This window comes from Alternaria rosae (assembly GCF_020736505.1).
Source record: "Alternaria rosae strain MPI-PUGE-AT-0040 chromosome Unknown BKA58scaffold_10, whole genome shotgun sequence".
NCBI classification, from domain to species: domain Eukaryota; kingdom Fungi; phylum Ascomycota; class Dothideomycetes; order Pleosporales; family Pleosporaceae; genus Alternaria; species Alternaria rosae.
Genome location: NW_025763579.1, coordinates 140245 through 162780, shown reverse-complemented (window position 1 = coordinate 162780; position 22536 = coordinate 140245). Strand labels below are relative to the sequence as shown.

The window sequence follows — 22536 nt, the reverse complement described above, 5'->3', positions numbered from 1 at the left end:
CAGGTCGCTTTAGTGACATGCTCTGGCCTCGGAATTGTGCCGTCATCGTACAGGGTGAACTGCCTACTCAGAGAGGTAGTGCGTGTTTCAACCTTCAGTATGAATGCAGTTGAATGCAAAGCAGGTTGAAGTCGGGGTTCGCCTTGTATCCGCGCTAGACGACCTAGCTCGGGTTTGCATGCTTGGGAGGTGGTCCTGGGCCGGAGCGAGTGGTGCGTATATGGTAAGATGCACTGTAAATTGCGATGCCTTCCAGGTCGTGAGGCGCATATCTGCCATTGAGATAGAGAACGATGGGGACGGCTAATGCCCGGCACCCTAGGCTAGTTTGATCGCTAGCGCGGGCGCCTAGTGGCGTGCCGTTCCCCAACCTGCCCAGGTGCCAGGTGGAGTTCACACACTTTCAACAACGTCTGCGCCCCAACACAGCTCCATGCCTGTCGTCATGCAGACTCTGGCCCCCCATTTTCAGGGTAGTTCACATCCTCCCACTTGTGGCTTTTCGCGTTAGAGCGTCATCGATGCCTCCACTATTACAGCATCGCCCATACTGCAGCCTTGACGCGACAATGTGGCTCACGCCCTGGCTTTCTTTTATTATGCCCGAGGCTGAGCGTGCCTGGAGTAGCACAGGTCTGCGACGCCTCGCTGAGTACTATTTCTCGACAATGTGGTCGCACAAGATCAGTAGCCTGAAAACCAAGGTGTCACGAGACAGGCAGCTGCGGTGTGCACAGGTGAGTGTTGGTTGATGATCGGCCCGCTATACCTCAGCGTCGGCCAGACAGCTCCTCCCAATACACCTGCGCGAACCGAAGAATCTAACGATCGTACGGTTTTCAAGAGCACGTTCAGTCAAAGAGTGCCCTGGTTTATCTGCAGCATGCAACTGGTATCTCAGGCTATGTCCATCGCTATCCAGCCAGCTTGAGGATAGAGTTCTACCTGTCCTACGTGGATCCAGTTCTACAATATGCCGAACGCTGCTTAATACGCTATTGTGTACCTGTACATCGGGTATCTTACCAACACATCACCAGATCAAGCATGTGAGGCTTGGTTTGCACCGTAACAAAATCGATTAGCGTCGTTCTTTTCGTGCAGCAAAGCCGAACTAGGTAGGTCAGCTAGAACACCCCACGCGTCCGTCGAATCAGTCACATAGGGAGACACAGTCCGTAGGTGATTTGCAAGGGTTCATGTCTGGGAGGCCTGGCACCGCGATCCTGTCCCAATGTTGCTGTAAGACAGGAAGAGCTTCCCGAACAGGCGGAAAATTTCTAAGACTCTCGTGGAGGTTCAATCTGTCCAATGCGGTCGACTCACTCTCTCGCGACCGCAGCCTCAGGTCACCGAGCCTCATCAAATACCGACTGTGTGGCACTGCATCCATTGTGTTAGCCACCTTTGCACAGGGTATAGCTTTGAGCATGCGATTTCTTCATCATTGAGAAGCCACTACCACAAAACGCACACGAAACGCTTCTCTGGAAAACTCTTAGTGCACACACAGTTCAAAGTTCTTCGGGGGGACTTTTCAAACAGAATCGGCGAGCAACGACACGCACATGTGGTCGGCAGCCTGCCCGGCATACGCTAGGCTCGATGAAGCATGTATGTTCGCCTGTAAGCCTTCAGCCCCCATGTTGCCATTCAAGGCACTTCCGGCGCGATGGTTGCAGCATTCCCTGTTCATGCAGAGCCAAGCATCAGCTCAACGCCTAGCCTAGCAGCCACCTGCATCGCGGATACGCCTGTAATGGAGTGGGTCCGCCACCATCGTTCTTACATCAAACCTAGTCCAGACTGAAGCTATCTGATCGCCCATCATTCTATATAATATGTGCTTCCTCATGTCTACTTCCGCACTCCATCCCACGGTCACACCATCATATAACACAATGTTCCAGCCTTCGACTCAAGCTATCGCACCTTGCCCGTCACAATCACCTCCTACCGAAGACATGGTCGCTGGACCAGGAATCACCTTCGTATCGACTGGTTCGCATGGGGAACAAAAGCCTCGCAAGATGAGAGCTTCCTGCGACGCTTGCTCCCGTGCTAAGGTACACGATCTACCCTTTCATCAAATTGGCAACGCTTCCTAACGCCGATGCAAGGTCAAGTGCGACAAAGTCAGACCAATATGTCACCGGTGCGGCACCATGAGTATCTGTTGCAATTACTCACCCTCCATGAGGTATGTCAGCTTTGTGTCGACTACAGCATTCGAGCTTACGCTTTTACAGACTTGGAAAGCCACGCAAAAGTAGGAACATTGACGGATCAATCATGCGCGAGATCTCACCAGCGGGCTCCTACGTACCTCTTGGAGCTAGAATGGATCATTTTCCACGCACTGCATTATATAAGTACGAAAGCTCTCCGGAACCGATAGACCCTTTCTACTTCGGCCCCCGTACCCCAGAGTACCATTATCAAGACGCATTCATCGGTGACACATTCAGTAGTAGTCACTCTTCCGTGGGTTCCGAAGGTGCCGATCCGCGCGTCAACGCTTGGCCAAACGGTGAACAGATGTTGTATACAAACAACACAGAGATGTTTGCTCCAGTACCACAATATCCTCCGCTATCCACGGCTTTCCATGGGCACGTTCACGTTCGGTCGCCTAGCATTTCTAGTCAGCCTGATATGGTGACATCGCCGGAGCGAACTCAGACTCCGGCAGCTATCAGCGATCAGTTTCTTGGCATGTCTGTCTTGCATAATGCACAGCAAGAAAAGATCATGGCTTCTCCACCGCCCATGGCATCAGCGCCTTTACCGACACCACCAGATTCCAACATATTTCTGAGGCATGACTGTACCCAGTTCGCGTTCCAAATACTTTGCAGCTTGTATGTCCCACCTGAGAACCAGTCTACTGCTGGTGACTTCAATTCGCTCAACAGTCTCCCGACTTCAGGGTCTGTACTTCCAACCAACATAGCCGCCGTTGACAACCTTTACACACTCTTGAGCTGTGGTTGCTCATCGAACCCCCACTTCTCAGCTACAGTCAACCTGGCTATTATGAAGATACTTTCCTGGTATCAAGCAATGGCAGGTGACGATCAGCAAGGCGATAGCTATTCCATCGGAACGTACATGAAAGTCCTGTCGCATCAGCAAAATTTGCGCGGTGCCTTGGACTCTGAGCACGAGGAGGTCTATCAAACCAACCTTATCCTCGCCGAGCTCTGCAGAATTGAGAAGCTTGTCGACAAGTTCTCCGAGCGCTACTGCAGCGTTGCCAACACAGCCGAGACAGGCATTGACTGCAGTGTGTATGTGGCTATGGAGGCTTCGCTTCGAACTCGCGTCCGCGATACTTTCAAGATAACCATGTCGGTCGCTCCCAAGAACGTCAAGCGTGAGATGGCATCACGAACACAGAGCCATCTGCGTGTCAACACAGTGTAGCTTTTGTTCCCTCGCCCTTGATGAGCTTTCTTTCCTTCTCTAAAGCTGCACTATACTGCCGCTTCAGTGGGTGCGATCGACGCACACCTTCCTCTAGCTGCATCATCTTCAAGCATGTTTCGTTCACTTCCGCCCGCTCATTCCACAACCACTGCCGAATCACAGATCGACCTCAGACGATACAACGTAGCAAGTTGTAATCTATCGTCACCGCATCTCATTGGTGCACTTGTAATATATTAATTATCATGGACCGTATCTTCATATCCGATACAGAGAAGTACGACCAAGCCGACTTCGTTATGTATACCCATTTCGGGCTACCTTGTTTCTACATCTTGCTTCTTGATACCTGAATCAACTGTTCTTTACCCAGCATGAGTTTTCCTCACAATGCAGCGTCCAAGAACTACACCACTGCGAGCTTGCCTCCGTTACCGGAGCACAGAGTCCAAAGCCAGGCCGGATTTTCGAGCCCAATCTCGCGCGGAGAATCCCTCACAAGACTGTACGCTTGAGTGCTACAACTGCAGCAAAATGTGCCGCAATGTAGCATTACCGCTATTGTGCGCATGCCATTGGTAGCAAAACGCCCCCAACGTCCAGTAATCGGCCAGACTGGTTGCATGTCGCTTGCGAGAACTTTACCCATAGGCCGGGCCCGCCTTCAAGTATGCGCGTGGGATCAAAACAGGTTATGCTGACTGCCCGGGTTTGTGAATTACTGGGCCAGGCGCTTGTAACGACAAGGTACGTTTCCGCTCGTACTTCGCCAGATCGAAATAGAGGACGATCGAGGGAATGATGGGCAGTCATAGTTATGGAGGTCAATTCGCCGAAGATGCGATTGGCGATGGGTAGCCCACGTTGCGAACGTGCGTTATGATGGCTGGAGAGTAAGTTCTGAGACTTGTCATATCAGCCAGTCGATCGCCCTGATACCGAACAGCTATCACCATCATCTCGACAAATTTACCTCCCGCCTTTTTTAACCAGTTACCACTAGACCCTCCTCACTGCGGTCTCGCTACATGCCAACACATGCCACAAACAGATCCTGTCCGCGCTCCTCGCCGAACATCATTATGTCTCGCCGAACACCCGCACCCAACTACAGCTTCTGCAGGATGCGTGGGAGTTTACGCGCCACATACGCACACTAATCATAGCCGAACATAGCCTTACTGGATACTCACATGCTTTCGCCAATAGGGAAGGCGGGGAAGTGTGGAAGTGTGGGGATCGTAGGATAGCAAGGATTAGCGGGGCCGTTCCTGTACAGTACCCGGGTAGGGTGTAGCGCTGACACATTTGCAGGGCGATCTAGTGCTGAGGCAGATCAGCTGTTCAACTCCCCATCTTGCTTGTGGGCAATGATTAGCGTTTGAAGCAACGATAGCCCAGAAGATGCGCCATTGCGATCTGGAAGCGCTTTGGTGGGTGAGTGGAGCGTGTGGGCAAGCTTTTGCGGGCCGATTGTGAACGGTGCGGGACAGTCGCGGCGGGCCGATGCCGCCGCGTGCGCGCATAGCCACGCGCACATCTACCGACAGGAAAGGGCGCCTAACATTAGATTACATGATACATCACGCTATCGGCTCTACGACGAGGAAACATCATGACGCGTCGCTCACTTTACATTCACTCTCACCTCAGCCTCCGCCGACCATTATACCGGCACCCCACTCCACTTTCTTAACCGCCCCAAAGCAGTGCGAACACTGCCTTCTTCGGTATGTGAGAAAGGCTAGTCTTACCACAACTAGCTGGGCAAGGCGTTCTTCTTGGGCGCTCATTGGCCTAGTTAGATTAACTGCATGTGTAGGATGTCGGCATGGCGGGAAGGATGGCGAACCAACGGTGCTATAGATGGGTTCTGTACCCACACGATATGATGAGCCAGGCTTGAATTGGGTCAATTAACACAATCAAACCTAGAAAAGTGGCTAAGCAAATATCGATACTGTGCTAACGACCCCAAAGTTCCCATCTCAGGTGTTGATGGCACGGAGGAAGGCAGATATTCTGATGACCCCGTCTCGATAACATCTCTCATTCGGCACTCTGTTATCACTCTGCATGAAGGCTTGACTTGCGCACCACATGAGTACACTATCCACTTCGCTAAACCAGAACGCCTATCGCTCGTCTAATGATTCTAATCTTGGCACCTTTACATGTAAGACTACTCAAAGACACACTTTCGCCAGTCGTGCGTGTGAAGTCACACTCAAGTCACCGCAATTTGAGCCATATGGCTGCTCGTGCACTGGTGGCGCGAAAAGCCGGTACAATGTTCAGACAGGGTATCGGTGAGCGGAAGGCAGGGCAAGATCGTTACAAGGGAGCAGCCTGTCTCCAAGGTTACATAAGCGCACGGTTCTCGGCGCCACTACTTGTCGTAACACCAATCAGCGTAGCAGAGTTGCTCGCATCTTCGTCTCCTCCGGTATCGACGATGCCAACAACAAACAACTTCAGATGTGGCAGGTAATTAGCTGGCGAAAGCACTGAAAACACTGGAGACTGATGGTGCTACTGATCAAGTGGCCGCAGAACGGGCTACATACTTCATCTCAGGTGACGCACTGATAACGCCAATCGAAAAATAGCTATCTGCTGCCACCTCCGTTCTCTAACTTCAGGTTAGCGGTAACTAGCACGTGACGATATCCTAAAAAGGTACCGGTCTCTTCTTCATGCCTCAATTGTTTTGATACTGGCGCGGGTTGTCGAGTCCAACATGCACGCCTTTTGCCTGTTCATTCCTGAAAACATCCCATCACTACTTCACAATTCACATTCGCCACGCTTCCAGTGTATTCCAAATCACCGGTATTCAGCTCATGCACTTGGTACATCTCCTTACAGTATCTGCAAGCCATAAACGTCCAACACAGACCCTTCATCCCACAGTATCGCAGCTTCCATCAAAGCTTCTAGAAGGTCGCCATATTTACACAACATAGCATCCCTACCTTGAGCATATTTGCACTTCGCGCTCGGCATGGGATGGGCTATCCACTATAGGCTCGGGTTCTACAAGGATTCATACCCTAGGGTCTACATCATCTACGCCACCGTCGTATATGCCTGGACATATACTGTGCATATGCTTGAGAACTGCGTGGTTTTGATGCAGAGACTTACTTCGATTATGTCGCTCATTGGGTAGACATCATGTACGCTTGAGGCGTGATTTCAGATTGTCCCGACGAGTGAAGTGAAGGATGTCATCTAGCCCGACAAGATGGGTGGGCTGGAATGACAGAAGTGGTATCGACCTGATGCCAGTACATTGGGTGCCACTAAGGTGCATGACGCACTACTAGCAGGGTCTAGTCTACAATGTCCGATCCTAGCGACCGTACTGATCAACCACAGGTATACCAGAAAATATCACTGAACACGCACTCGACACCCCCCACTTTTCATCCAGACAGAGACTTCAGCACGGCAGTGTAACATCAACAGTCATCTACCTACCAGATTCCCGCTACAAACACCGCGGCAAATCCTACGAAGTACCCCCACTCCACCCGAGTATTTGGAATGAGAAGGGCTGCATGTTGCAGACCCACGCTTTTTTTCGACTACGCGACACTCGACGTACAGGATGAATCGGGATACCGCGACCACGGTAACCGATGCCATACCGGCTTTCCTTTTGGAGAACAAATGCTTTGGCTTGCAACAGACTACACCGGCGGCTTGATCGTCAAGCCACCAATACTGCCAATGCTTCCGTGGAAATAGCCCAGACTACTTCAGGGTCTACATACATCTACGCAGCCCCCAATGCTGGAGGGTATCATGGATGATACTTCCGCGGATTTCACGTCCCAATGTAGCACACACTCGCAAAACAACAGTAGTATGTCACTGATGTAACCTGCCACACCCCTGCCCCGATCTTCCTAACGCGGCACGTCGGTCAAGACAACGGATATCTGGGGGCAAATACGACAGAGCTCAGGTCTATATTGAGAAAGGGGCTCTGGGTAGCTACAGAAGCGCAAGGACGGGTCTAGGTCAATGAGATGGCAAGGAAGTGGACGATGCAAGCTCTTTCAGGAAGGGGAGCAGAGGAGACCAGAAGAGCATAGGAGGTGGAGACAGTCATACGATGCTCCAAGATGGGTTGTAGAAAGAAACATGAATACGAGACTAGCTATTACTATTATCTCTCTCTAATACCCATTTCATCGCTTTCCATTAGATAAACGCCATCGCTGAGCCCCCGTGTACCCGTTCACGTCACGCGATCATGACATCCACCCGTCTAAGCCAAAAGGAAACGCGTTTGAAAGTGAAGCAGTAGAAGGAGAAAGCGAAGTAGAAAGTCGAATCAGATACACACTCCACCCCCCATCTCTCAAACCACATTTTTCCCACCGTTGACACCCACATTCATACCCCCAGCTCCCGTGGGCTTAAACCCTCCATCGACTTCCAAATCCAACTCATCAGCAGGTGGCACTTCTTCCGCCGCAACTTCCCCGTTCGACAGCACAACACCCTCGCGTTCTACATCTTCCACGCCACCAGGTCCCTCCTCAATGTCTTCATCCGTAATATCGTCCAGTCTGCTTTGCGCAACTAGCGGGTCTGAAAGGTCCATAGGCAACGGTGTATGTGGGGCGTTTATACCGTTGACCATACCGTTAACCATACCGTTAACCATACCGCCATTCGCGAACTCCCCAGTATGACTAGATGTGAATGCGGGTTTAGGCGGCACTCCAATCCCCAACTCTCTCACAGCCCTCTTCATACTCTCCAGCCTTGCCCGCTCAACAACACACATCCTTCTTGCCAAATCGCGCAACGCCACCCGTCCCGTCTCCACCCTATTCTCCTGCCAACTCGCCAACTCCTGTGCTACAACCTGTTGTGTATACCGCAATTCCCTGCCCAAATCCTCCAGTTCGATTTTACTCTTGTCCATTTTATCTTGGGCGTCACGCTGCACGCGACTACGCGCGTCGTCGAGAAGACCAAGGGGCCAGCGGTCTGAGCGGCGGACTGACAGGTTGTGCCGGTCTATCGCTTTCTGTGTGGTGGACATGGAGGTTATGAGTGTTGAGGGGCGGGAGAGGGCGGTCAGGATGGCGGTTGTTGTGCTGGATATTGCATGCATAGAGTAGTAGAAACCGGACATGGGGCTTGCATCACTCTGCTTCAGCGTTTGTGTATACCGATCTAGCGCTTTGAGATGTTTGGCCGGGAGGAAAGTAAGGGAGTGGAGAGCTGTGTTTGCGATTTTAGCGGCGTCGTTGAGGTCCGAGGATGCGGAGCGGACTTTGTTTGCGCGCCGTAGGACGGAGCGTGAGGCGTGATGCAGGGCGCGGACGTTTTCTCGCATGTGTTGGACGAAAAGTTCGACTTCGCGGACGTCGTAGATGGGGGCGTACTCTTCGCGGAGGCGCTCGACGCGTAGTTCGGCTTTGCGGGCTGAGCGCTCCGCGAGCATCGAGGAGTCGATGTCGGGGACGAGGAAGAATTCCCACACCATTTCGTGGGTGGAGAATGTGGGGTGGCGGAGGAGTATTTTGAGGAAGGCGTCGAGTCGGAGCTGCATGTCGCGTAAGATCGACCGCGATGGTCTTGAGGGTATCAGATAAGGCGATGCTAGATTCTGAATAGCGGGTAGCCATGAAGCAGGATGTTCCTGTGCAAGCCATTTTGCAAGGTTCTCGAAATCCTGTGATGACCTCCGACATGTCGTGACGGTGATAGTCTTGTTATCGTTTGGCGCTCCAGACTTCAGCACAAGGCGTACTGTTCCGTCCTCGACGAAGAAAGACCGAACAACAGTAGTCGTACGGCCGTCCGGACCAGCTTCGTTCGACAAGAGCACCAGGTCATCGATACGGTTCCGAACGTCGTCGTCCTTAGCGAGCTCTACAGCAGTGAGACCACGAGCGTCCCTGTAAGAAAGGTCTACTCTTGGATCTTGGAAGAGCACCCGTACCATATCTGTTCGACCGTATTTACTAGCGACCATGAGTGGTGTAAACTGTCGATCGTTGGTCGCGTTGGCGTCCGAATCACAGCGATACAGCAGCTTTGCGGCTAGCTGAGGGTCAGTGATGATGTGAAGCAGACTATTGCCCTTGTTGTCAACGTGCTCATCAAGATGTAGTGGTTGTCCATCATCCTGATCTTGCGTTGCAGCAAGTAGTGCCTTGTCGACCATGTCGTGGTACTCATCGTGATCGTACGATCTACATAAAGCGAACACTGGCGTCTGACCGTTCTTATCCTTCAGCCGCCAAGGAAGAAGATGTCCAATGCGGTCGATGAGTCGAGGCTGATTGAAGAGATAATGTGCTACGCATCTACCCTTCGCGTCTGGTTTTGAGAGATATTCTTGCAGTGCCTGGGGGCTCGGACTGTTGTCCAGAATGTAGTTGAGGATCGTGTCCGTCGTTCTGGCGTGGCCTAATTGGATTGCTGCACTCAACAGATTGGTGCCTTCATTGTTGTAGTCCTCGAAGACAAGGGAAGGGGTATAATACTCGGTGAGACTGAGTAGATATTGCAGGGCCTTGTCCTGCCTATTCTCAATCGCCATCATAAGTACTGACTCGCCATCGGGTCCTTGTGTCATGGTGAGCTTCTCTATCGAAACATCGCCCTCGATGGCGCTGACGCGGGAGTCAAGGGTTGTGCGCGAATGGTATGATCGTGCCGAGCCACTTGACATGCTCCTAGTGTCCGTAATAGAGACCTTCTTCTTCATCTTCGGTCTACCAGGTAGTGGTGGCGTTTGAGCGCGCTGGAAGGGGAAAATATGCGCCAAAGGGCCATCTTCATGCGCACTATTTCCGCGAGATGGGCTTCGCGGTCGCATCGAGAATTCGTCGTCACCGTTCAAGGTCGTGCCGGCTACAGAGTGTAAATCAGATAAACTTGCAGCAAATCTGACTGGGCGGTATCTCGGTGGGGTTTGGCTTCCATCTGAGAAGCTGTCGACATCTGCGTTGAAGGATCTATCGGGTTCCAGTATACCTTGCATTGTCGCAAGATCACCAGATTTCGTGGCCTGCCACAACGCCCTATTTCGCCGACTCGCTCTTCGCAGGCCGCCCGAATCTGTAGTGAGGTATGAGAGGACAGCCTCAAACGTGCTGAGTGCGTAGCCCATCTCTCCACTCTCGACATCATCGATGAAGATGAAGTGCCGCATGTAGGAAAGTCGCGCCTGCAGATGTCGTACTGGCGCCCTTATCACTACTATGAGCAGCAATGAAACAAGGGTATCCGCGTTGATGGTGAGGAGATGATCCTGCTTCTCCGACATTTGCTCTCCGTTTGTCATAGTCCTCGCCTGCGATTCATCCGGCATTGTGATGTGCTTCTGCACTCCCAAAAGTATCTCCAGCATCTCTTGTGGACTGCCTGCTACACCCATCTTCTTGAACATATCGACAGCCTTCGAAAGCCGGATGGCTAGCTCTTGCTTGCCCTTGCGACCATGGCCAATGTCGATTCCAACTTGCGATATATCGATGTCCACCATTTGCCGCGTGCGGCGCTCGAGATCCTTGTCTTCTAGAAGCCGTATCTCTTGTATCCGTGGGAAGAGGATTGTATGGTGTACCTGCTCGGCGATATATCGCTCAATCATGCGCTCGACGATTGGGCCGGTCAAGTCGGTTGTCGCACCCAGTAATGACAGTTGCTGTTTGTCTACCATCTGGAATAGGTCAATAGCCGCTGTAACTGCCGTCTCTAACGATCTCCGCATCTGGTCCTCCTCGTCGCTGATTTCCAGATTCGACACAAAGCCGTTCGGGCCGTGGGACATGCTGCTATGCAAGGACAAAGGCGTTGTCTCTGCTGAGGATACGGATCCTCTTCTCCGTGAACTCATCGATGAGCGCCGCGATCTCTGTGATGGTGTCGCCGGCAAGGGCTTTTCTAGCTCCTTGCCAAACTCCTTGAACAGTCTCTCCAAACCCGGTTGCATCTGCCGAGCGATCATAGGGAAATGATTCAACAGGTCGCTGAACGACTTGACCTCCTTCTTCCGCGGCATCGACGAGCTGGCGGCTCCAGGTGGGCCCGCTGCGCCTGACGGTCCTGCAACTGGTCCCACATCTTGTCGCGGTTCTAGTGTCGCCGGTATTATGGGGTTCGCATCGAAGGTGCCTATGAGGGGACGCGAGATAAAGTATACGAGCCAAGGCTGCGCATCGAAGGAGTCGGGGTAGAAAATGGTATCGCTCAAGAGCTGCGCTTGGTTGAGTGTCTTGAAGCCTGTGTCCTGATTAGCATCCAGAAAACAATCCTTACTGCGACCCATATCTACGCACCTTTGTTGCTGTAGATGAAGGCATCCTTGACTATCACCGTCCGACCATTTGCGGTTGTGAACTGCTTCGCCTTCCCCCGCGTCTCCCTGAAACTACCAGAGTCCTTGACATGATTGTTCGGCCCCACTCCGCCCGGTACGCGCAGCACATGGCTTGCGAGGAAGTCTTCGGAGCCGCTGAGGTCGATGTACGAGGTATTTGATTCCTTGTCGCGCGATGTAAGGAGGACTTCGGTGGTCGGGACGAGGAGGACCTATGTTGAAAGTGTCAGTATCTGCGCTTCCCCTGTATTCGCGGGTCTCGTACGTGGTGCTGGGCTGGCTGGCACTGGCTGGGGAGTGCACTACGGAAGAAGGCCCGTAAGAAGGGATTCAGCACGGGAGGCATTCAATCGACATTAACGATGCTCTGGGGGTATTTCGGCATGCGCGGAGCATGTGACTTGGCGAATTAGGCGCGCGATTAAGTATAGGCTTCAGGAGGGCTGTGGTCGTGAATAGGAGCCTGGTGCGATGATTCGGAATGCGATGGATGGCGACGGCGTTGGCGCAGCGGCGGTGGTGTTTACGGTGGTTGCGCAAGGAGCGGAAGTGATGCGAGCGGCGAGGCTAGCACACAAACAGGCGGTCGATAGCAGAAGGTTCGCAAACAATTGGGATGATGGCTGATACCAGCGTCGCCAGATCCATTGGCTTGTGATGGTGATTACTGCTAGCTGCTCACGGCTAGCGCTCGACGCGACTCTTTCGTCATCGCTCCCGCCCTTCCCCAGCTTTGTCTCACCACGCCACGTTGGCACCAAACCTTAAGGAAACACTGTTGAACGCGTTGGAGACTCCGAAACGCGCTTTCGTCGCATCTCCAGCTATGCGAATGTTTTCCCTTCTATCTGAGAGCGCGTCATCGCCGCCCTTGCGCCACAGCTGTGGCTGAAATGTGGCCATACACGGTACGCCCACTGTGGACAGGATAAAGCGACCGAAGGCGATCATTTATAAGCACTACTATACGACAGGCATTGCCTGGGTAGATCCTCGTGTGTCATCTCTCATCTTCCATCCCATGGGAGGGCGGTTTCACGAACCTGTCACGTAACGCTTGCACAACGACAAGCAACTGAGTGCGTATCATCGCGTTTTCAAGGTGAGCGATAAAGTCTTGTATATCGAACAAGATTGATCTATAGAAAGAAGAAAGAACACACCCATCTACTTGGTAGACTTCCTACAAAGCTTTGTCCCATAATCCAACACACTCCAGTTCTCCGTACCAGGCGTCGTCTCCGTAAAGAAAACACCCTCAGGATCCCACTTCTGGCGTATCTTCAACAATCTAGCGTAATTACTTCCCCAATAGGCTTCTTGCCAGTTGGGTTCGTTGAGGTCGCCTTCGTTGACATAGCTAGCACCGTTAGGCGAAACGTCCCTCAGCCTCTTACCAAGGACATTGGTGTTGAAGTTTTCGCGCTCCTTCTTGACCTCCCACGGCTCATTACCCTGCATGATTACATTCGTAATAACGAAACTACTAGCGTTGCGCCACTTAGGATGAATCGCATTGTCGACTTTAGGATACGCACGACCGGGGTTGACGATGTGACCAACGTTGAAACCGAGTTGAGTGGGCTCAGGCATCGCGGCGTAGATGAGTGCATCTGCGATTTCGTCGCCGTGGGTGCTGATATCGGCTTGAGTGAAGAGGCGGCCGCCGACAATGGATTGCTGGTTCGGCGGCTCGTCTTCGAACATGTCGATGTAAAATTCGAAGAATGTGGGGAAAGCCTTTGTGTGGGTGTCGTAGGGGACTTTTGCGGCGTCGAGCTGCTCGTATAGGGGGGCCATGACCTTTTCCAATTGTTCTTTGTTCATCTTGGGGCCGACAAAGGGCGCGATGTGGAGGCGTTGCGGGCCAGGGCCAACCTCGAAGTACACAAACATGCCATGCTCGCTGTAGTGGTTGGCTAGGTTGTGGAAGATGTGCACGCCCTTGGCGAAGAGCTCGGTGTCGTTGGTGTGGGTCGAGTTGATGTTGAGGATTGTGCCGGCGGTGGGGACTTCTGGGAAGGTCTTGACGGTGATGGCGACGACGACGGCGAAGGAGCTAGGGCCGCCTCCCTTGAGAGCCCAGAAGAGGTCGGAATTTTCTTTCGCGTTGGCAGTTACGTATTTGCCCTCGGCGGTGATGGCGTCGAACGAGAGGACGTTGTCAGCGCCCATACCGTAGATTCCTGTGAGTGGGCCGTGTCCACCTCCTTGGATGTAGCCGCCACCCCAGCCAACGGTTGGGCACTCTCCACCCACGATGACCACCTTGGGGCTCTGGTCAAAGCACTGTCGGAACAACTCGCGGCCCTGAACACCAGCACCAACGATAGCGGCAGTGCCCTTCCAGTCACCGGGTCCAGTGTACTTCTTCAGGAACTTGACATCTCTGAAGCTGTGGGTGTTGATGATGAGCGAACCGTATCCGGTCGAACGTCCCCTGCGTTTTCGTCAGTCTCGTCGTGCTCTAAGACGCAGAAGATTGTCTTACATGAAGTCGTGACCAGTATTGCGGATGATCAAACGAAGGTTGCGCTCTCGTGCAAAGTCCACACCAGCTTTGATCTGCTCCCTTGTGGTTGCCATGATGACGTACTTCCCGTACATGCCTTGTGTGCAGCTACCCGATGGGTCGTCGGTTGGCATGCAGGTGTTGTTCGTCTTGAAAGGCCAGAGTTCGGCGATGGGATGATCGGTTCTGGCATTGCGTTAGCATCGACGCGTGTGTTTTCTCAAGGAGGTCATTCATACAGCCATTGCTCGTTAGCCCAATTGGCTTGAGTATCCGCGCACTTCGCAGCATCGTAAACGCTAGTTCCATTTCCGAAGTCCTTGTAGCAAACAGCGCCGGGTGGTATGGCGAGCTGCAGTGCGCCAGAGACGGTCTGGTTGAGCTTCGACCAGTCTTTGTTGGTTGGCCAGCAAGAGTTGTCGGAGTAGCATTTGCCTGATTCTAGTTATCAGCACACATTCCCGAGAATCGAAGAGGAGACGTTGCTTACACTGATAGTCAACGCCATCCACCTTCTTGACCTCGCCGATCCATTTGGCGCCCAAGACACCGTTGGTCGCCAGCAAGAGAGGAGCGAATAGTGAGAAGCGACCCATATTGACGAAAGGGGATGAGTTCACAGATTCGATCAACTGGCCGCAAGGTACCTGTGGGCTTCCCGTCTATTTATCTCGACCATGGCTGCAAACGCCTCGCAGTTCCCTACGTAGCCTAGCGCATCGTCCTGGAGAAGCTCTAGCCTCTGCCATTAGCAACACGGTACGCCCTGCAGCATACTCTTCTACCCTGAGATTGGCCTAATACTAGCAAAGCGCAAGAAGTAGTACTGCTAGTCTGCTGCCGTCTTCCAGACCCAGGGTACCTGGAAATACAAGCCGCACTCAACAGCGGGAGTAGAGCCACAAGAGGTGATTAACTCGCACTAGAACCCATCGTCGGTACCGGGCCGCTGGGAAACACAAATGAGTTGGCGTCTTTGCGGCGATCCTATTCACCCGGGTAATCTTGGGGGCCTGGTAGACTGCTCGCCAAGACAACGGTGCTGCTATGGCTTATTCTTTTCGCCACGATGGAAACCACTCAGGAACCTGAATCTTGTGATTGCCACGTTGTCGATGTTGGCGAGGCTGGCAGAACTGCCGCAGCGAAACGCTGCACTCGGCCTCATGTCCGGTATGCTGCTTATGCGTGTAGCATTGCGCCTCGTCTAGCCAAGCCGGTGCGATCTAAACGCTCGACTAATTTAGCTGCGTACCAACAGATCTCGCGTCGCAGTACTTGCAGTATGTCCGGTAAGCATCGAATCTGCAATCGAATCAGAACTTATTGCGGCGCTTCTCAATTGAAGACGTGCAATCAACGCGCGCTTACGCGCATATATCGAGCAACGGCAGTCGGCGATTTTGGTCAACGTAGATGCATCTGGAAACCCTTTGATCTGCAGTGGATCTATATCGCGCTTGTGGGGTCAAACCATGGGGTACCCTTTGACCATGGGTGCAGGTGAATGATTCGGTGCGGTTGAGTAGCCTCGTCTGTAAGAATTAACCTTTCGCTGGCATGAGCGATGAGCATGGCGACTTCATGCAGTAATTTTAGCCTCGGGACAGCAGCTCTCTTTCTGTGTAGTCTCCGCATCCGCCTGTCCACGCGGTTCGCAGCTCCACTTTACTCTGGGGCAAGGGTCCAGCGGCTCGCTTCCGGAGGACCGCTATTGGATTTTGCTACTGAGCCGTCAATCAGTCTTTTCACGCACATGGATAGAGCTTTGAGAATACCATGACATCGGCATTTGTCTCGGTCGTATTGATGTTCTAACGAAGACGATGAGACGACGGCCCTCTGGATGATCGTCGTGATCGTCGATAGTAGCGCCGGTTCCATGAGTCCGCAGGTCCGGGAGACTGGACATGACACGCATCCGAGCCGTGTTTTCGTTCGGGGCACTCCACGCTAGCGAACCTGACTTGGCTCAATTCCATGTGATAGTCAACGCTGGAGCCCCTGTACATCTTCTATAGCTGCATCCGCCGAGGTAGATGCTCAATTCCACGTATGGAACTGGGGGCCTTGGAGGCGAAGATCTGGTTCCAGAACCAGGCTCATTCACTTCCTGGCTCGAACCAAAATCATCGCACGGTATGCAACCTCTTAGGCCAGGCGATCTGCTACCCGAGTGTCGGTATCGTAGTCAAATATATACAGCTCTGGAAAGTCCGCTCGAAGTCGGCTTTGGGTGACTCTAGTCGCTATGATTTGGGGGGTTCCATTGTCGAGCTCTACAACCTTCTTTACGAAACACTGTTGCGCTGAATTCTCCACGATGTTGTAGGAGAATTCTGATTCTGCGTTCCCTCCGTTGGGCTCAGTAAATGCCTCGAAACGAAGGGTCACCGAATATGGCGCGATTATGAAGATCTTAAGGGAGGAACATCGTGTATGTGTCCATTGGAAAAACTGTGTCGAGAGTTGGTGCTGGATGTCGCGAGCATCTACCCCAGGCATAGATGAATAGCGACTTTAATGTTGCGGCTATGATAAAGATGCAGCGTCTTCAGCTTCTTGAGCTTTTCGATTGGTTCCTAGGAAGTGTGCGATGTCATCAAGTCTTCCGGTGACAACGCTGGTGAGTAGCCTGGACTCGCCAGATAGCGTACGAGGGAATGATGTCGTTGCTCTACCTCAGGTGCAGGGAGATGATTATCATGAAACCACAAACCGAGTTGCCCCAAAAAGCTGAATCAGCTACATATGTGTCTTAATTCCCATAGTCCTGGAAACAGAGTGTGAACATCTGCATTCTGACACGTTAGGTCGAACAGTGACAGAGCCCTGAGCTCTAGGTGCAGTCGCCACATATAGAGTGGATCGCGCGACGACGTTTGAGGGTCTATAGACACATTTTGGACTCCATGCATGTGGAGAAAAAAGTGCCGAAGATTTTGATTCCTTGTAACCAGCACTTTTGCGTCGTCGCTTACAGAGTTGTCGAAACGTTGGAATTGTCGATCTTTCGTAGTCCGAAGTACACTAGATTCCGCAGTTCGGATGAGCTGGACAGGTATCCTAGTGGTTGATACCTGCACATGGATAGAGACAGCTCAGTTACCCGAGACAAGTCGAACATGTAGGGTATAGAGGCGCCGAATGATTCTGGGAGGCAGCCTTCGAGTGAGAGTTCACGCGCAACAATTTGACGACGCTTCGTCGAACCATCATAGCACTCCCTGTCCTATTATGTGTTTACGTCCCCTGTCCAAACATTCACCGGGAAAAGAACGGAAAATAATTCGAGTTCAGGTAGTCTCTCCACGAATTGGGCAAACCCATAGGTCTGTTGATGCCCAGTGTGGAATCCGTTCGTTACACGACGAAATTTTGCGGATATCAGCTGGTGCACATCGCCACACGAAACATGTAGACTATCTATCAATTGCTGGCGTTCTCGAAGGTGGCTGATTATGGCTGGGAGCCCTGCTTTGGAGCATGTGTATGCTACTATTGCCAACAGTGATCCCATCTCAGATCTGCTTGACTGTCGCAAAAGCCCTACCAGTCTGCATCTCGTCTGGACTACAGATTGCAATCTAGACAAATTCTGGCGCATGCTTGAGCGCAGAGACCCTGGACTAAAGAGTTTCGGCGTGCAAAAACAATACAGTGTAAATCATTTCGGCGATTGGAACGATCAGTCATCGCGCCTTCTTTCGAGATGCCAGAATGTGCAACATCTTCGCTTACCAATATCTATTCATGTTATGGTTGAAACCACATGGGAAGATGCCGAAGACTGGGCGGAGTTTGTCGTAAACAGGGTTCTCTTGCGCGCTGCAGCGATATAGCTGACGATTGGTAGACATGATTCGAGAAGACGTCGCAGTTACGCTCAATCCTGTTCACATACGATCCAGTAATTTTCGATGGAGACTGCGATGGCCCTAACAACGAATACCTGAACGAGTCAGTTCCCAACCTATAGACTTTGCTACCAATCTCTTCCAATATCTTGATGCCCGTGGATGGTATCCCAACTTAGACGTTCTGGTTACGGGCAGACCGGTGGATATTGAGGGCACAGACGACAACATACAGGGTTATGGACATCGACTAGAGCACGAGAATTCATACCCATGGCACTGCTTTATCAAAGGCTACCGAATGCCAGGTCGGACCAGAATTTCGTCTAAGAAAAAGACTGCTATCGCGGTACGTGTACCGGCACATGTACTGCGATCTCATCAGCCCGGATGCAACATGCCAGACATCATTCCACGAGCGCATTGGGTGGATTCCGCTGCTGGAGAATCCTGGGGGTTCCTGGCTGATCTTAATATCTAACATTCCATTACCATAGTATAATTTCATCTCGGGTATAGGCTCAAGCAGTTCGCAATATGAAACACCATCTATTGTGCATTCGGCCTGAACACGCTCATACCGTTCTTCTTGCCCCAAGCCCAAACCTTACCATTCAGATCCGGCACCATGACCAACCAGATGATTGTCGCGATCCACGCTCCGATGGTATCAAGAACGACATTATTCCTCTGGCTACCTGACATGGAGCCATAACGCATCAAATGCACTAGCCAGTTTGTAGGGGTCATGAAATCGCCACCTTCCAGTCCTTTGATCGCCGCCGTTGCAGCTTCCAGCTCAGTCTGCTTGGGGTCCGACGACTCTAGCTCGAAGCTTACGGGGTGTTTTGTCTTGTTCTCGTTTTCGAAACCGGGTGACAGTATGCTGCCTGGGAAGACAACGTGGATATCGACGTCAAAAGGCGCAGGTACAACACCGGTGTTACTCGTCTTGGAGCGGCGCGCCGCGTTGTAAAGCTGGACTTCGGAGCGGAGACCGTCGGCGAGTGACCGGATCGCGGCTTTGGCGGGGGAGTAGGCGGAGTAGCCTGCGAGGTTCATGAAGGCGAGCGCGGATGAGGTCATGATGAACTTGCGAGGTAGTTCAGGAGCAGAGCCCTTTTCTTGCGACTTATACGGTACTTCGGGGTAGAACCACGCCTGCAGTGTCTTGTGTGCCATGTATGCTGATGCAAAGTAATTCAGCTCCATCTGTCTCCTCAGCGTATCAGTGCTCGTCTCGATGAAGAGCCCTGGCACTGAAGACCCCGCGACACACCACACTATCTCTGGTACGCGTCCGTCATTCCAAGCTGTGGCTTCCTTCAGAATGCGCGTGTTCTCAGACTCTGAGGTCACGTCGGCGGCGATATAGGTGAAGCGTTGGGTCGAAGGATTCTTGGCATGGGTCTTCGCGTGGGCTATGGCGGCTTCGAGGTTCTTTGCGGTACGTGCGACGAGGATGAGGTTTGCGCCGCGGGCGGAAAGTAGACGGGCGATTTCGCAGCCCATTCCTTGTGAGGAGCCTGTAAGCAGGACCGTCTACTTACGCCATTAGTGAGCTGTATAGAGAGGACGGTAGAAAACTCACTCTCCCCTCCACTGGGAATTGGTTGCCCTTCCAGAACGCGAAACCCATGATGTCCGCACTAATAATTCCAACGAGCACCAAGAGGATGATGGTCGCTCCCAATAGCAATTGGGACATGAGGAAAGGCACTTTAACACTCCAATAAAGGAGATTATCGGACGCCTGATGTCTGACTCTGCTTATGCGGACGAATTGGTACCGCAATGCTCAATTGGTGTACGGTCAATCGCGTGTCGGTATCGCACGAATTCACATGCGGCGTGCTTACATACGCCCTGCAGCTTTTAGCTCCACTCCACTAGTGGAGACTTTCCGACCTCCGCGGTAAAGCCAAGACTTCTTACCGAAAAAAAGTTCCCGCGCGACATTTGCGACCACCACATACGCCACGCCACAACACATATCGCAATCATGGCAAAAAAGAGAAAGGCTGGTAGCGGCGGGTCGCGCGCGCCAAAAGCACTAAAAGAGGAGGATTCCAGGATGGCAGTCAACTCGTATGAGGATGTCGCGGATTCGGAGGACGAGTTCCATATTAATCGGGACAAGATACTGTTGGATGAAGGGCCGGCGGCTAAGAGGCTGAGGAAGTATCAGGAAGAGGGTTAGTCAGGCCGTGTTACAGGTATAAAATGCGACAGCTAATCTGGATCTAGATAAGTTCTTAGAGGCCTCGGACGAAGAAATCCTCGATGCCGGCAGCGACGACGACGAAGATGAAGACGACTTCGACGACCAAGATACCGGCGATGAATCGGGAGACGATGTCACGGGACAACGTAAACCAGTCGACGAGGAAGATGAGGATGTGGGTGGATGGGGTGCCTCGAAGAAGGATTATTACAACGCCGATGCGATAGAAACGGAGCAAGATGCGTTGGACGAGGAGGCGGAAGCGCGGCGCATACAAAAGAAGCAGCTACAGAGCATGACAGAGGCGGACTTTGGTTTTGACGAGGACGAGTGGATGGCGCAAGAGGGAGAGAAAGATGTAGAAGGTGGCGCTGTGGTAACGGAAGTTCTACCCCAACTTCAGATCACGGATAGCATGACCGAGGAGGAGAGGATGAAGATTATGCGCACGCGATACCCCGAGTTCGAACACATTTCGAAAGAATACTTGAGGCTGCAGCCGCTTCACGAGGAATTGGCCGCCGCCGCGAAGGCTGCCGAGAAGGTATCGAAGGCACAAATGGCGAAGTCGGGGAAGACAGACAGAATTCCACCAACACCAAAGGCTGTCACAAAATACCGGGCTTGCGCCGCATATCTCGCAGCGATGGCCATGTATTTTGCTGTACTTGGCTCGACTGCAACGGACGATGGGTCACCAGTCATTGCGATGGATCCTACTGAGCTACACGAACACCCAGTTATGGAGACTTTACTAAAGTGTCAGAAGGTGTGGACGCGAATAGAGAACCTACCTATCGCGGATCCCATGGTCGAAGCCGATGAAGATGACGACTCGGCTATTGAGGATGTGAGCGCCGAGGAACTCGAAAACGATCTGACCATTAAGAAGCCTACAAAGCAGAAGAAGACCAGGGCGGAACGAGCAGCAGAATTGGCGCAAGCAGAAGCAGCAGCTCGACGCGCTGCTAAGCTCGCAAAGACAGAGCAGGACCTGGCATCACTCGATACCCTCACCGACAAGGCTGCCCTCAAGAAGGCATCACGCAAGAAGAAGACCGCAGAACCAAAGCTCAACCTCCTCAACGCAGACGACTCGGACTTCGGCGAAGAAACCGAGCTCACCGCCCACGAAGCCGCCGAAAAAGCCAAGAAGAAAAAATCCCTCCGTTTCTACACCTCGCAAATCGCCCAAAAGGCAAACAAGCGCGATGCCGCCGGCAAAGATATGGGCGGCGATGCCGACATCCCGCACCGCGAGCGCCTCAAGGACCGACAAGCACGTCTGCAAGCCGAAGCCGAGAAACGAGGACAGCACAAGGACGCTGGTCCTGGTGTTGCTCTGGGCGAAGACGATGGCGCTTCGTCTGCTGATGAAGCGCCAGCTACCAAGCGCGACGACTTTGAAGATGAGGATGGTTACTACGATATGATCGCTGCGCGCTCGGAGGACAAGAAGCAGACTAAGCTTGAACGCGCGGAGGCTTATGCCCTGGCTAAGAAGCAAGGTGCGCAAGTCATTGAAGAGGAAGTCATTGGCGATGATGGTCGTCGTATGATTTCTTACCAGATTCAGAAGAACAAGGGGTATGTTTTCTCCGCTTTTTCTACTTCCCTCGAGTAAATGCTAACAACCCACCTAGATTGACGCCCCACCGCAAAAAGAGCGTGCGGAACCCGCGTGTCAAGAAGAAGGAGAAGTACAAGGAGAAGCAGAAGAAGCTCAAGAGTATGAAACAAGTGTTTGATAAGGGGGCTGCAGCAAAGGGCAGTGCGAACTATGGGGGTGAGCTTACGGGTATTAAGTCTGGGCTTGTTAGGAGTAGGAAGTTGTAGGAGACTTTGTGTTGGATGGAGATACCATGGTTGTGCTTTCCAAAAGTCCGAGAGTGCAGGTGTTGTGTGGGTGCGATCACAGATTTGGCAAGAGCACATGTTGGGATGTAGTAACTGACAGGAACTCGTGATGAAAGACGATATAGTCCTTGTATCATTACTACAATACCCTTGCTGTAAGAATTCCCGCCTAGATATGAGATATCGGTTCGCCTTTGACAATTTCCACTTCCCCTAGTGTTCATCCGATAAAGCAGGTAATGAAAGTCCTTTTGCCACTCTTCTGAAAACGATGGAAAAGTCGTGTGCTTAGCGCAAT

At 52.3% G+C, this 22536-nt stretch overlaps 5 protein-coding genes across 5 annotated transcripts; 2 read left to right on the top strand and 3 right to left on the bottom strand.

The window, feature by feature from the left end:
* Positions 1-1964: 1964 nt before the first annotated feature.
* Positions 1965-3426, top strand: BKA58DRAFT_324100 (Zn-II 2Cys6 regulatory protein; the record flags this gene model as incomplete). The annotated part of the gene is made up of 3 exons (XM_046167945.1): positions 1965-2066; positions 2121-2200; positions 2250-3426. The coding sequence occupies 3 exons, from the start codon at positions 1965-1967 to the stop codon at positions 3424-3426; spliced, it is 1359 nt and encodes a 452-aa protein (XP_046021094.1).
* Positions 3427-7446: 4020 nt separating this feature from the next.
* On the bottom strand, positions 7447-12412 carry BKA58DRAFT_367641 (uncharacterized protein). Its single transcript, XM_046168919.1, has 3 exons — positions 12054-12412; positions 11748-12000; positions 7447-11691 (listed from the first exon to the last, which is right to left on the bottom strand). Exons 1-3 carry the CDS (start codon positions 12132-12134, stop codon positions 7802-7804), a joined length of 4224 nt encoding a protein of 1407 aa, XP_046021093.1. The 5' UTR covers positions 12135-12412; the 3' UTR covers positions 7447-7801.
* A 543-nt stretch (positions 12413-12955) lies between these two features.
* BKA58DRAFT_324191 (uncharacterized protein) lies at positions 12956-14896 on the bottom strand (the record flags this gene model as incomplete). Its single annotated transcript, XM_046167952.1, has 4 exons — positions 12956-14228; positions 14280-14486; positions 14540-14735; positions 14791-14896. The coding sequence occupies 4 exons, from the start codon at positions 14894-14896 to the stop codon at positions 12956-12958; spliced, it is 1782 nt and encodes a 593-aa protein (XP_046021092.1).
* A 3519-nt stretch (positions 14897-18415) lies between these two features.
* BKA58DRAFT_37684 (uncharacterized protein) lies at positions 18416-19976 on the bottom strand. Its single transcript, XM_046169556.1, has 2 exons — positions 19749-19976; positions 18416-19699 (listed from the first exon to the last, which is right to left on the bottom strand). Exons 1-2 carry the CDS (start codon positions 19863-19865, stop codon positions 18707-18709), a joined length of 1110 nt encoding a protein of 369 aa, XP_046021091.1. The 5' UTR covers positions 19866-19976; the 3' UTR covers positions 18416-18706.
* A 183-nt stretch (positions 19977-20159) lies between these two features.
* Positions 20160-22414, top strand: BKA58DRAFT_448331 (Sas10 C-terminal domain-containing protein; the record flags this gene model as incomplete). Its single annotated transcript, XM_046174275.1, has 3 exons — positions 20160-20352; positions 20405-21968; positions 22025-22414. The coding sequence occupies 3 exons, from the start codon at positions 20160-20162 to the stop codon at positions 22215-22217; spliced, it is 1950 nt and encodes a 649-aa protein (XP_046021090.1). The 3' UTR covers positions 22218-22414.
* Between the last annotated feature and the right edge of the window lie 122 nt (positions 22415-22536).